The sequence below is a fragment of the Neophocaena asiaeorientalis genome, unplaced genomic scaffold (assembly GCF_003031525.2).
Source record: "Neophocaena asiaeorientalis asiaeorientalis breed wild unplaced genomic scaffold, Neophocaena_asiaeorientalis_V1.1 scaffold571, whole genome shotgun sequence".
NCBI classification, from domain to species: Eukaryota; Metazoa; Chordata; class Mammalia; order Artiodactyla; family Phocoenidae; genus Neophocaena; species Neophocaena asiaeorientalis.
In genome coordinates, this window is record NW_020175669.1 from 877,086 (window position 1) to 890,856 (window position 13,771).

Here is a 13,771-nt window from a genome sequence, read left to right on the forward strand (position 1 = left end):
CCGCTCAGGAGGGTGTGCTCCGGAGAAGCAGCCTGGCTTCATAAGGAAAAGAAAGAAGCCTTTAATTTCAGCCCTAGAGTGATCACACCCTTTTCAAACACCCCAGGCTCCAGTGGGGCTAATGTTCAGGGGAGGCCAGAATTTGACAAGCTCAATAGCACAGTGAGCCCGCACCTGAATTTAGAACTTGGCCTGAGAGCTGGTGTCAGGACCCTGGCAAATCAAATCAGGCCTGAGGACAAGGCTGGGGTGTATCGAATACCAAATGAAGCAAACTGACGTGCCCCTAAAAGGGTGAGCTGAATACAGGTGAAAACAACAAAGCTTTCGTACCTTCCTGGAAAAGATACTGCCTCGCATCTGCCAATGAAACAGAAAAACTGCCTGCCTGGCTGCTCCTGTCCACAGATTAACCTTTTCTTTCTCTCTCCCTTTCTTTCTTTCTTTTTTTTTCTTCCTTTCTTCCTTTCTTCCTTCCTTCCTTCCTTCCTTTCTTCCTTCCTTTCTTTCTTTCTTTTTCTTTCTTTCTTTCTTTCTTTCCTTTTGCTTTTCTTTCTTCCTCTTTCCCTTTCTTTCTTTCTTTCTTTTTTTCTTTTTCTTCCTTTCCTTCCTTCCTATTCCATATGGTCCATTTTTTAGGACAGGATTGTCTGCCAGTGTCCCTATTCTAAGTGACAAGGAAAATCCTGATCCTGCAAGTTCTTTAACAAAATGGAGGTAACTTTTACCTTTGATTTGAAGATACTATGAAATAGGGAGCAATGGGGAAAAAAAAAGTTGATTAACATTCTTTAATTGGCATGGTGGGACTTTCATTAATGGCCGATCTCAGAGAACGATTTTTGCCTTTCTAATGGCATTCATGCTTCATGCTAGTAAATGGTCACAGAACTACCTTCTAAGGTTTATGTGGATTCACAAAGCAAATTGACTCTCTCCCAGCTGTGCTGGAAATTCACCATGTTCAATTCATCAACTTTCTATAAGAAAAAAAAGTGAAAGTCTGAGTCTGTGGACAGTGGGTTCTAAACTGTATGAGAACCCAAGTGATGGGTTTTACTGCTCCAGCTACAGGTGGGGCTCTGCTTTCTCACTGTGGCTGATAATTCACTACCCCATGAGGTACAGTGACTCGTCAACTTCTAGTCTGGACCAACATATATGGATAGAGAACAAAAAGGAAATACATAACTTATATTTCACTAAATATTCATGAGCCAAAAATAAATTCTATTTCTATGTTATATTTACACAATTAGAAAAATCTAAAATGAGATGGTGAAGTCATAAAAACTTTGTTTAAGCCCCACTGAAAATAAAATGACGTGATCCCTATGATTGTCATTCTTAATTTCCATGGATATTTAGAGCCAAACTTGGCTAATAAATAGAATAAACTGCTTATGTGCAGAATTTAGATTCAAATACAGCATCACTGTTTGACCCAATGAAAGAGACGTTTACAATCAGATCATTCCTGAATAGCCTTTCATTTTTAAGAACATGGCTAGAAGTAACTGAACCCCAGTACTGAGGCAGAGCTGGAGCTAAAACAAAGTGTTCATACACACATGTATTTTGCATAAATAAATGAAATAACAAGACATAAAAATGACTCAAATCCGGCAACTGTGAGGCAAGCCCACACGAGTCGAAACAGATGACTTTTGTTCATGTAGTTTTCGTACAACAGCTTCACATTAGTCAGAAGTGATAAAAAATACCATTTATATCCAGTGCTTATAACACTTATGAAACAACATCTGTGAGTGTGTGTGTTTTTTGTTTTTTCTGTTGATTTCTCTTTTTGTTTCTTTTTTTTTTTTTTTTTTTTAACTACAAGCAAAATCAAGTTTCAGTCCTAAAGAACAGTCCTTTGTTCTCCACCAGCCCAGAATATTATTTTGGCATGGTCATAAAAACAAACAAAATTAACCTACTATTCTAAATGTCTGCCTTTGTGCAAAATTAATTACATACAATACAATGCTAGCCATACAGCACTCTACTTATGCAACAAAATTAAAAAGGAGCGGGAGAGGGCAAAAGCAAGAGTCAAAGAGAAAGAGAAAACAACGTGAGAATGAACTGAGGAGGAGAGGTATATAATCAAAAGAAACCAGTAAGACAATAATAAATACTCTTTTTTTTTTTTTTTTAGGAAAACGACCTCCTCCTCATTTGAAATAAATGTACAAAAACAAAGTTCCAATCCCCAATCGATATTAAGAACCAAACATTCCTATCAGTACCTTAATCAGTTTATAGAGAGCACTCCTAGCTAATGACATAGACAGTAAAGTCTTGGCTAGACCTATTTATTGCTATTAGGTATGGCCTTGAGCACTCTTAAATAAATATGAAGGTACACTATTTTCTTCCAAGTGACAAAATGGCTCAAGAAATCTGATGGGGCCGTTCCTATGTCCTGGTGATCAGATTCTGGTTGTCCCATGAGGTGAACTGTCCCATCTGCTGACATTCTCCCATCAAACTACTCTGGGTGAGGCTTCCCCATAGGCAATCAGTCCTGGTTTCAGGAAGGTCAAAATGGCATGGCTGAGCTCCCTGCAGTTAGGAGATGGGGAATGAAGCCTCACTGCTTCCCAGCCCATCAGTGCATCTCCAGAAAAATCCTTGTGTGACAAGGGCAGTTAATCTTGTTCACACATAGGCATGACCCCCATGCAGCCACAGATGGAGGGAGTGAACCAGAGGAACTCGTCTGCTGCCCCAGGAGTGATCTGTTCCCCAGAGTTAACAGTAGGAACATCCCATTTAGGGAATGTATTTCTCCTCCTTCTCCTTCTCTATGGTTTTCTCTCATTCTCTGGATGTATCACGACTATTTGCCTCTGTCTTTGCTTTGAGGCTGTCACGTGGCTTCTTGCATCCTGGGGATTTTGCAAAGAACTCCCTAGATGTGCGAGATGGGACGAGGCAGCTCAGTATAAAGGCGCCAGCCCATGACAGCATCCCTGTGGACTCCTACGTGGACCACAGCTTTGGGCTTTAGGATTGGCTGCGGGACTCCCCTGCCTGGCAGTCACCACTGTTGACCCTTGCTGCTGAATGGCATTGAGGGGAAATGCCACTGATGCAGATCCTACCACTTGTTGCCTAATTGAATTAGGGGAAAATTCTGGCAAAAGATTCAAAGTCACGGGGAACCTCAGGGGCAATACCTGTTGAAGTGTAAATCTCTACACCTGTATCCAAATACACAGCTCTATAGCCATATATACACTGATGTTCAAAAACAACAATATAGGTATTTAGTAGTATCTTGTTTCAGAAATGCATCCAGATGTTCTGGGGACATAAAATCACTATGTACACCTTTGTATCTAGCAGGAGAAGGAGGTGAAAAGGGCTGAAAAGTTCTTTGGGGAAGGAGGGTAAGAAAAAAGAATTATTAAATTAATGCCACCAACAATTTTTTTAAATAAATAGTAAGTGGACCCTTGACATTCTGGAATGAATAAATTATTTAAGAGAAAATGTGTTAAGACTGAATGTCAGGGTTAAAGGCAAAGGGATAATGGATGTAGTGAGAGGTGGTCTCAGGCAGAGAAGACCACCATGTCGGTATCTGGTGTGGTGATCGCTCTGGTGCGTGGACGTCGTACCACGTCACACACTGATGGCACGTCAAGAGGCAAACACAATTGGGTACATGCACTGTGGCAACCTTGTTCATTCCTTACAATATCTTGTCTCCAGATTCCTGAGTACTTCACCATTTTCTGAAAAAAAAAAAGTGTGGTTTGCTATTTTATTTTAAGATGCCAAAGATTGTCTAAGACTTTGCAGTGTCTCCTTTAAGACTTTCAAAATATTAAGATTCAAAAGTTATGAAAAAGTTTGGCACATTCAAAGTTTAACTCTACACATGGAAAAATGGAATTCTGAGGCCTTTTGAATATGCTCTACATGCAGCTGCACACGCTGTGGACTTGTTCTGTTTCACAAAATGAAATTCTCAGTTGTTTTCTAAAATAATTCAGAATAAAAACACATTCACAACTTGTAGGCTGGCACAGCATACCTGAGTGAGAATGTTTAACCCCATCTAAAACAGTAACTTAAACCTTTATCGACATCCAAAAGAAAAAAAGTAAGACAAAATATAAGACTTGTAAGACAGCTATGGGTTGAGATAAGTTTTCAAGTCCTGGTGTCTCATATTTAATATGTCTTCACCTAAATTAAAAAACAACAACAATAACAATAACGACAAAAAACTCAAGTTCATGAAAAATCTGGGAAAACTTAATCTGTCTCACGCTTTACGAAACAATTAAGACCATTCTGCTGATGTAATTGTGGAGCCACAAATGCATGCGGGCTCTTTAAGAACTTTTCTGTTGGGGGAGGGGAGGTGAAATGTCAGAGTATTTTAATTCAGCAAACAAACACTCCTCAGTTGGCACTGACAGCTTCCGGGGCTTCATTTTCACTGCTATAGTCTGATTTGGGATCATCTTCATAGTCGTCATACATTTCCATCTCATCCTCTCCATTAATCATTTCATTTCCAGCTAGGCTTCCGCCGTCTGTCTTCATACCATAAGTGCTCTGGATGACCGGGAGGCTGGGCTCTGGACTGGCGGAGGTGCTAGAGCAGTCAGATGTCATCTGAGGTGATGGTGTGGTAGTTGCCATAGTAATAGCACCAGGATACACAACACCTGTTCCTGTGGTGATTGGAATCTGAGGCTGCTGCCTGTATAGATGCAAAAAATAAAATAAAACAGAGGGAAATACCTATATACGTATGTTCTTCCGTCTGGCATCGGAATTCACCCCTCACGCATTCTAAAAGGGGGCTCTGTTTGAAACTCTAAGCAAATGACAAAATGGGACAAAGGTGTTTCCTGGAGGAGTCCTGCAAATCTCCCTGATGATGTGATTGGTGTTAAGCAACAATGGAGCAATTCATCCATGGCTTTGCAACATGAAAGCAAAGCTCTGATAACCCCTTGGCATTTGGAACAAATACTGTAGTTAATTCCACAAAGTCACATGTGAGATCATTTTTTAAGATCTCCCAGGACATGACAAAAAAATAGGCTGGTAAATATGAGACATACTGTAATGATACAGTTAAGCAGGTTTGTGTCTTCACCTTGGTCTGAGAACTGTACAAAGGAAAGATCAAGATGAGAAAGGATCCGGTATATCCCAAAGTCAGATTCGGCAAAGCGTGTATTTGGTATCCGTGTAAATGTCTACTTATTTCCGCGGCTGAACTTGTAGGGGAAGCTCCTTGAAGCTTCTACTTCCTAATTATGAAAGGATCATCTTGGATGTCGTTAGTCCTGTGGCCCTGGGCTGGAGCTGGGGTTGGAGGAGTCAGGAGTGAAGAACAGTGAAAGCTCCACCACTTAACAGAATAACACGCTGTCTCATCCTAGATCCCAGCGGGTGCCAGGGCATGGTCACACCAGCTCAGTCCGTCGTCATGACACTCTAGTTCAAATAAACTTACCAGACCCTTTACAAAGGGCAGTCTCTCCCTCTGCAGGGAGACATGGCTATCTGTCTCTCAGTTTCCCTTGAGGCATTGTAACTGGTTGAAAGAATGGAAGTCCTACTGCCTAGCTCAAAGACTAGGACTGAAACAATATTCTCACGGATGCAATATTCACCAAGTGTTTCTCAATCTCTATGTACAGTATTATTAATTCACCTCAAAATGTCATTGTAACTCTCTTTTCTGAGCCTCAGTTTCCATTTATTTATAAAAGCTGGGGTCAGGGAAGTCCTGGAAAGTCCTTCCACCTGTTAATACTTGGCCTCAGGTCAGTCCATCACTTGAAGCATTCTTATTGACCCCCCCCTACATCGAAACTTCTATCCACCTCAATCTAAAAGCAAAATACGCTGAATTTGTGAAGAGCTAGCTTAGTTACCAGCTATCCTTTGATACTCCTGAAGGAGCATAACTTCTCAAAAATGTCTGCATGCCTTCCAGCCTGGTAGACGGAGAAATGATGGAAATGGCCTAGAATCACACTGTGGGATATCTGATAATGCTATTTTTAACAACCTCTTTCAAACACTAGGAGGTATAATAATGATGCCTTAACCTTTGACTAACGTAATATATAAATATTTACATATGTATTACCTCATTCAGTTAACAAGGCAACCCCATGAGGTATCATTATGCCCAGTCTTCAGATGAAGAAAATGAGGCCTTGCTTAAGGTCCTGCATTCAATAATCAGCACTGCTGGGATTTGAACCTGGGTCACCCGACTTGAATTCCATCACTCTTTCCTTCCTAGATATTCAATATACAGATACACTATGCTCACTATATCCCATAAAAATTCCTGACTTCTATAGAGCCTGTAGGTATCCAGTTGATACTACGTGCCTGATATTGATGCATTTTCTATGATGCTCGTGGTTATTTTTTTGATTGCCCCAAAGAAGATGATAGAGGAATCTAAATCTATGTATAGAAACATCTGATAAGATACTGTTTTTGCTTTCATAGAATCAAATTCTAAAAACAGTATACTTCTTGCTTCCTAAGTTTTGGGCAAATTAAATTTTATGCTAACCTATCCAAGGCAGTAAGAGCCTCATTAAATATTTTACTGAATTTGGATAATTGCAATAAAAATATTTTTGCCTTAATCACGTAATGAGTGTCGAGTGAAAACTTTTACTGCACTATTAACCCATTTTACAGATTTCCCAATATGGTGAGCTAATCTATAATATAAATTCTACATACCATATGCAAACTATCAAATGATACATTTTCTTTTCATGAAGGACATTTTCTTTTTGCAAAGAATAGATGGTCATTTTTTTGCAGTATTTTAAAATCAAAATATCTATATATATTAAATAAATTTGAATTGACCTCTTATTATGTGCTATGGACAATGCTTAGATGTTTCCACATTATCTCCTTTAATCCTCACAATAAGCCTGAGAGATAAATAAAGGTGCAAAACGGAACTCCTGATCATTCTCCCATGTACTGGGCTCCTCTCATGGCCTTTCAGATCTTGGTTAATGATTACTTCATCTTTCTGACTGCTGGGGCCAATCCTCAATCCTATATCTGCCTAGTTCTCCCAGATATCTGCATGGCTAGCTCCCTCACCTCCTCAGGTCTTTGCTCAAGTTAATCTTCTCAGTGAGGTTTTCTATAGCCACTCAGTTTAAAATTGCAATCCATCCTCTAAAACTCCCTACCCCTTTCCCTCCTTTAGTTTGTTCTAAGGCATTTATTATTATTTGATATTTATTTATTTATTCATTCATTTACTCATTCATTGTCTGACATCCCCCACTAGAATGGAAGCTTCATGAAGATAGGATTTTTCACTGATGTAGTCCCAGAGCTTAAGCAGTGCCTGGGACATAGGAAGCACTCAACAAAAATCTGTTGAATACATGGAATGAGAGAATGAACTAGTGAATGAGAAGGAAAACAAATGAAAAGTCTGGGTAACCTGTTCTACAAAAGAAAAGATATAATGAGCTTAGATATATGAGAGAGAGGGTAGTGGAGAAGGAATGTGAATATAATCATCTTTAAATGCTTGAATGATTTTCTTCACAAAAAAGGAAGAGATTTGTTCCAGAAGTGACCAAAGAAGAGGATCAGAACCTATCTACAAAGTAGCAGAAAGGCAGAGTATGGCCTACTTAAGAAGAAAGAACTTTCTAGCATTAGGAGGTGTTCCACAAAGAAACTAGCTCCCTTGGAAAGTGGTGAGCTCTCTAGCCCTCAAAGAAAGAGTTCAAGCTAAACTTAGAAAGGACTCCTACAATGGCTGGCTATTTGAAGGATGTGACTTCTGAGGCCCCTTCTATGTGACCACTGATTCTGTGGGCGCAGAATCATAAGCTAACGGTCATGTTGGTCTTGCTCTCATTGTCATTATCAGCATAAAAAGAGACTAAAAAAATTAAGTGAGCATAGGTAATTATAATTGAAGAAATCTGGCTTTCAGGGGTTTCCAAAATAGTATTCCACCCTACATATTTTACTTTTCTTACTGCCAGAAAAAATTCCTAGGATAGCCTCCTTATTTATTTTTGAACATTTTCACATTTCCCCCATGTGTTCATGCTCTCCTTCATGCTAAACTAGGAATCTTTACCTGTACTTTCCACCAGCCTGACCCTACCCAAACCTCAAGTCCCCTTCCTCAAGAATGGCCTACGCGTGGCCCTAATGCATAGTAATCTCCCTCCCTCAGAGCTTTACTTGCTCTTGTCTATATAATCAAAATTAGTATCCCATTATACATTATGTGGAGCACGACGCAATGTATTCTGTGTGTGCATGTGTGTATAACAAACTATTATTTGCTAACCTATTCACGTATATGTCTGGACTCTCTGACTTTAGCATTCTCTGAAAGCTCACTGTGGACAGAATTAATGCCTCATGTACTATATTAATTTACTACAGTGCTAGGCACACAGCTGGTTTCAAATAGGCCCTTACCAACTGACTGACTAATCAATTAACAAAATGGAAAATCTGGCCAGCAGGCTCAAGCTTTGTCTATCGGAAGTTACTTTCCTAAAAAGCATTTTTCCTTCCTTTACAGATCAACTGCAAAGTCAAAATTCAAACACTGCAGATTTCACAAACAGGGATCGCTGGCAAGCATTGGACTTTACAAATAATGAATGTGTACATCAAAACAAAAGTTGTAGATATTTGTAAAAGTACACGCATGCAGCTGATATGAGGAGAGATGGCTAAGAACCCTCCCTCCCAGCCCAAGTAAAGAGTTTGAGCTGTTCCTGATAGAGGCCAGCATTGCTGCATGGTTTCCAAATCACAAGAAGAGTCCTGGAGTACAGTCTAGCTTTGCCAATTGCAATGGAACTATTTATTTATGTTGTCAAAGCTCCTGTTTGCTGTTCCTTTACAGTATCTATAAATGAAGGCAATGAAGTTTGCTTCATTAGGAGATTAAACCTATAAGTTGCACATCTTTTTACATTACCCATTAGAGATTCTAATCTGGCTTTCTCTACAGGAGGACAATGCTAAAAACAGCATGTCTAGTCTATGCTACTCAGTTAAATTTGTAAGTATCTTACAGGTTTTATTCAACCTCTTTGAGATTAAGATCAAAATGGCAAATGTTCAAATCACTTATACCACAATGCAGGAGAACATAATTCTTTATAATATGAAATATATACCTGACACATAGCATCATTTCTCTAGGATAATAATATTTACTCTAATTTGGGACTTACTATATGCCAGACATTGTTCCAAGCACTTTAGATACATTAAGTTATTCAATCTTCAGAAAGGTCTGATGTTGTAGGTATTACTGTCATCCCCATTTTACATATGAGGAAACTGAGGTACACAGAGTTTAAATAAGTTTCCCAAGGGCAAGTGGAGAGTTCAGAGGAATAAGAATTGCTATGCACTAGTTCCCAGAGCCAGGAAGAAGCAGAGCTAGTATTTGAGCCAGAACAGTCTGGCTCCAGAATTGACATTCTTAACCACTACACTATACGGCTTCTAAGAAATCTGTAGGCTCTAATTGAGAGGTATGTGTAAGGGTGAAAAGGAAATATAAGGTGTCACATAAGCCTGGTCTAACTCTCAGCTCTGCTATTTACTAGCTGTGTGGACTTGGACAAATTATTTAACATCTCTGAATATTGTGTTTTTCAACCTCATAGAGAAGATGATAGTGCCTATCTTGTAAGTTTGTTGTATCTGCAATAATCTGTATAATTCACTCAGTATAAGTAAGTATTCAATAATTTACCATTATTGTTACTCAAAAAGTAGCCCCAAATTTTAATAGTTTTTAGTATCTGCATAATTCTCTATTAGCTCACACATAAATTACTGAATACGCTTCAAATAAATTGGAAATACATTACATTTAGCCATAGTTCTTTGGGAAAATACAATGTTGTAGCTATATGTACCCTAGTAAGTATCATTTAACATTAATAGTACTCCTATCAGGATTATTACAGAACTCTGATACTTAACCTATCAGTTGAAGGGGTTAAATCCAAGGTTAGAGCTAATATTACTCCATTTCATATATTGATAAATTCATTTCATAATAGCTAAGTAAAAAAAAAAAACCTAACTCACTGAATTTCCAGTTGTATCATCAGTAAAATGTATGACAATGTTGAACAATATATGTAATTTTATTGGCTTGAAAGTTATGCACGTCTTTTCAAAATCAGCTATAAAAATTGATCTCACCCCCGTTCCCTCAAGAAGTCAACAGCAATCTTTGAATTTCTTGTTTGTCTTTCCCTCTTGTAAATAACCTCGTATCTAATGAAGATCAGTTTGCAAAGATGAATCCCAGGGAGTTAATAATCTATCAAATACAACTACTTAAAAGAAAATACGAATCCTTAAGTGGCAATAATACCTGGCTTTATGTAGCAAGTATTATCAAAACTGGGCAGAGGAGAATACTCAGCACTGGAGATTTAAGAGTAAGATATTCTGGCCATTGCCTGCACATCCATAGCCCTATTCCACAGTCTAAAATGAGCCTTCCACAAAGGACCTCTACGCCGTCAGAATCCTTAGTCTCTAAATTTCAAAGCTCCTTTTATGCTACTGTATACCACAACAAAAGACCTTATTTTCTCTAGGTTCTAGGAGCTTTTCCTCAAATGGCCCAGTCATACTCACAACTGTGCAGAATAGGACTCTGAGGCATATTTTGAAGCAATGTTGTGAAGACAATTCCTCAGTCATTTGGCATGACAGAGGCAGAGACCTGATTTAATCCTTTGCTCTTGCTCCCCTTTCAGTAGCCATAGGACCTCTTGAAGCCTCCATTTCTTTATCTTATTTAGAGGATTATATACTTTGTATACCTAAAACACCTCGTATACAGTAGGCATTCAATAAGTGGTAGATGCTGTTGAGTTGTTTTAGAGTTTCATTTTACATGCATTGTTATGTGTTGAGGTATTTCGGTCCAGAGCTGGTATCAATGTTCCCTTTGGTAAAGAGGACTTAAATTAAATAGAATTACTGCATCTCATATTTTCAAATAAGTTATCAGGGAACTAAAATGGTACCTTTGATAATCTTCCAGACTATGACAAAAGAGACCCACTATGCAACACAGGGGACATGACTGAGAGAAGGGTGGGAATGACAAAACATCTCAAATTTAAACTTTTGATTCTCCGCTCAAAAGAGACTATATACCTTTTCAGAGATAGACTAACAGGATTAAAAGAAGACATTACACAGTCTTAAATTTATATTTTGTTACCTACAACTATACTTCCTAGAGTACACTGTGACTTGGTATATTTCATAAATTCTCTAATTAGCATGTGAGTAGCCCAATTATATTGTATTGTACTTTTGGTGTTAAAGGCATTACTTTTTAAAATGCAAACATTTGTAATACAGAAGAATTTGATATCCTATTTTGGCATGTCTTCAGCTGTTAATACACTGGGATCCTCAAATAACAAAGTGATTTAAGCCTCACTTTACCTCGAAAAGTTTCTGCCATAGTGTAAAGAAATTCATTGATTATCTAGTGTGATATAAAATATAGTTTTACTCTGATAGCAAATCCATATTTAATAGTAATAATAATGACAGGAATTCACCTTTATTGATATTGTACTAAGCATTATACAAAGTACTTTTAAAAGCACTGCCTCATTGAATCCTCTCAACAATCGTATGAGATAGGTACAATTATTCGTTTCACTTCACACATGAGAAAACAGAAGCTTAGAAAAGTTAAATAACTTGCCCAAATAGGTCGCACAGCGTCTCAAACTCAGTGGTCAAACGCAGAAGCCGATGCTCCTCCCCAGAACACTCTAGTGTATTGTATAGTGACCCAGACTGCTCTCATTGGCCTTTTTTTTTTTTTTTTTGTATTCTGACTATTTACTTTTCCAAATTAGTTGTATGTTTTTAAACACATGCTTCTGAAACCAGCCTTGTGTTTCATAAGGTTATTTTCTGAGTGCCCTTAAAAATAAATGGTTCTTTACTCCTCCTTTAAGGCATCTCTTTTCTTCACCTCCAAGTGAAGCTTTCTTGTTTCCCTGGCACAGCACAGCTCCTCAATTCCCCTTCCAGTTAACAGTGAACACAGCTTCCTTTTTGCTTCCTCCACTTCTCTCTCTCAAGCCCTTTCCCAAGTGTCTCCCCAGTCTGATGCCAGCTGCCTCAGGCCACTGCCTCCAGACGGCCCTCTGGTTTGCCACCCCTGTGCTGCTAGGTCTGAGTGTGCTGGAACCTACAGACATCTGCACCCCGCTCTGCTGACCACTGTGGTTACAAGAGGCCTCTTTCGAGTGCAGACAGCCAGTCAGCCAAGTGGAAATTTATACCAGAAATCTATTACCTAATTTTTAAACAAAATGACATGAAATCAGACTTGAAGATATCAAAAACATGTCTAGTTTCTGATTTAAGCAAGAAAATCCACATTGTTACTGCTTCTACCACAGAATAATTTACTGCAACAGGAGTTCTGGATCTTATGCCAAAAATGAGGTCCTCTAACCAATGTCAAGGCCAATTATCTTGTGGTAAATCCCACAACAAAAGCAGACTATTGTGATTAGAGTCAGAAGCACCACCCAGAGAAGCTAGAAAGCTTCTGGGGATTTCTTAAGGTTAGTTTTTACTCTTTTTTTCTCCCTGTGTGCCTGCTTAAATAAACTACCAGAAACTTTGTGTGTGGGCACTGGACATCCTAGGTTAGTTTGAGAGACAATGAAAGGGGTTATCAGTTGGGAGTGATCTGTTGCCTGTTTGTTTTGATTTGAGCAGAAGCCATGCTGCAAGGCTGTGCGCTTGTGACAGGCCCCTTCGGTATGTCACAACCTCTTCCCTTCCCTAATCTCCTTCCCCAAAACACTGCCAGTAGCCATCCTGTGGTTTCTTACCGCAGGAAAGCCCAGGTGGTTAAATGCAGGAACACTTACCCCACGGTAAAGAACTGCCTCATCTCCTGTCTCCGAGATCTCATCAGTTGCTTATACTCCCCAATCCGGAGCTTTTTGCCATCAACAATGCAGGTGCGTTTCGGTCGAGGTTTGTATTTATAGTTTGGGTACTTCTCTAAGTGGATCTTGCTTAGCCGGGCCTGCTCCTCATAATAAGGTTGCTTCTCTTGGTTGGACATGGATTTCCAGCGAGACCCTAGACATAAAAATAGCCTTAAGTACCCAAGTGGTCAAGGCAACATACAACATACTCAGGGCAAATAACTAGATATACCTTCCCACCACTTCACTCACCCGTGCTCTGCGTAGCTCCTATTAATTACCACATACCATCAAGCCACACAACTAGTGTTTTAGACTATAGAGCAAAGAATAATTTGGATGTGATACATTTATTATATTATTTCCCTCAATAACTTAAAGCTGATGCTACCATAAGTATATTGTTTTAAAACACGTCTTTGCTTCTTAAGATCGTCTCCTACACCAAGGTTGTTTCCCCATCCATCTGCCTAGGGTTAAAAACCTAGACTTCTTAAGTATACTTTGGAGTATGACAGAATTCTCAGGAAAAACTCTCTTGGTTCCAGAAATTCAAACATCTCCCACACTCCAAGCATCTTTAGTGAAGCTGTCCTTTGATAAGATGTTAGATGTTGATATTCTTCCAAATATAAAAACCTAAGGTGCACACTGTATCCCCTGGCCTAGGGTAATTAAAAGTCTACACTCTACTCAAGAAGTTATAGCTTTAGAACCGGAAGGTCCAGTGGAATTATATA

General features: G+C 39.0%; 1 protein-coding gene across 5 annotated transcripts in view; it reads right to left on the bottom strand.

Annotated features, from left to right (window-relative positions):
- Positions 1 to 515: 515 nt before the first annotated feature.
- The window catches only part of SOX6 (SRY-box transcription factor 6), a 414,778-nt gene continuing 401,522 nt past the window's right edge, over positions 516 to 13,771 (bottom strand). For all 5 annotated transcript variants that reach the window (XM_024731581.1, XM_024731582.1, XM_024731583.1 and 2 more), the window contains 2 exons: positions 12,969 to 13,185; positions 516 to 4,726 (listed from right to left, as the gene is read on the bottom strand). In XM_024731581.1, the coding sequence (XP_024587349.1) occupies positions 4,423 to 4,726; positions 12,969 to 13,185 (521 nt within the window). In that variant the 3' untranslated portion in view covers positions 516 to 4,422. The remainder of the gene's footprint in view (positions 4,727 to 12,968; positions 13,186 to 13,771) is intronic.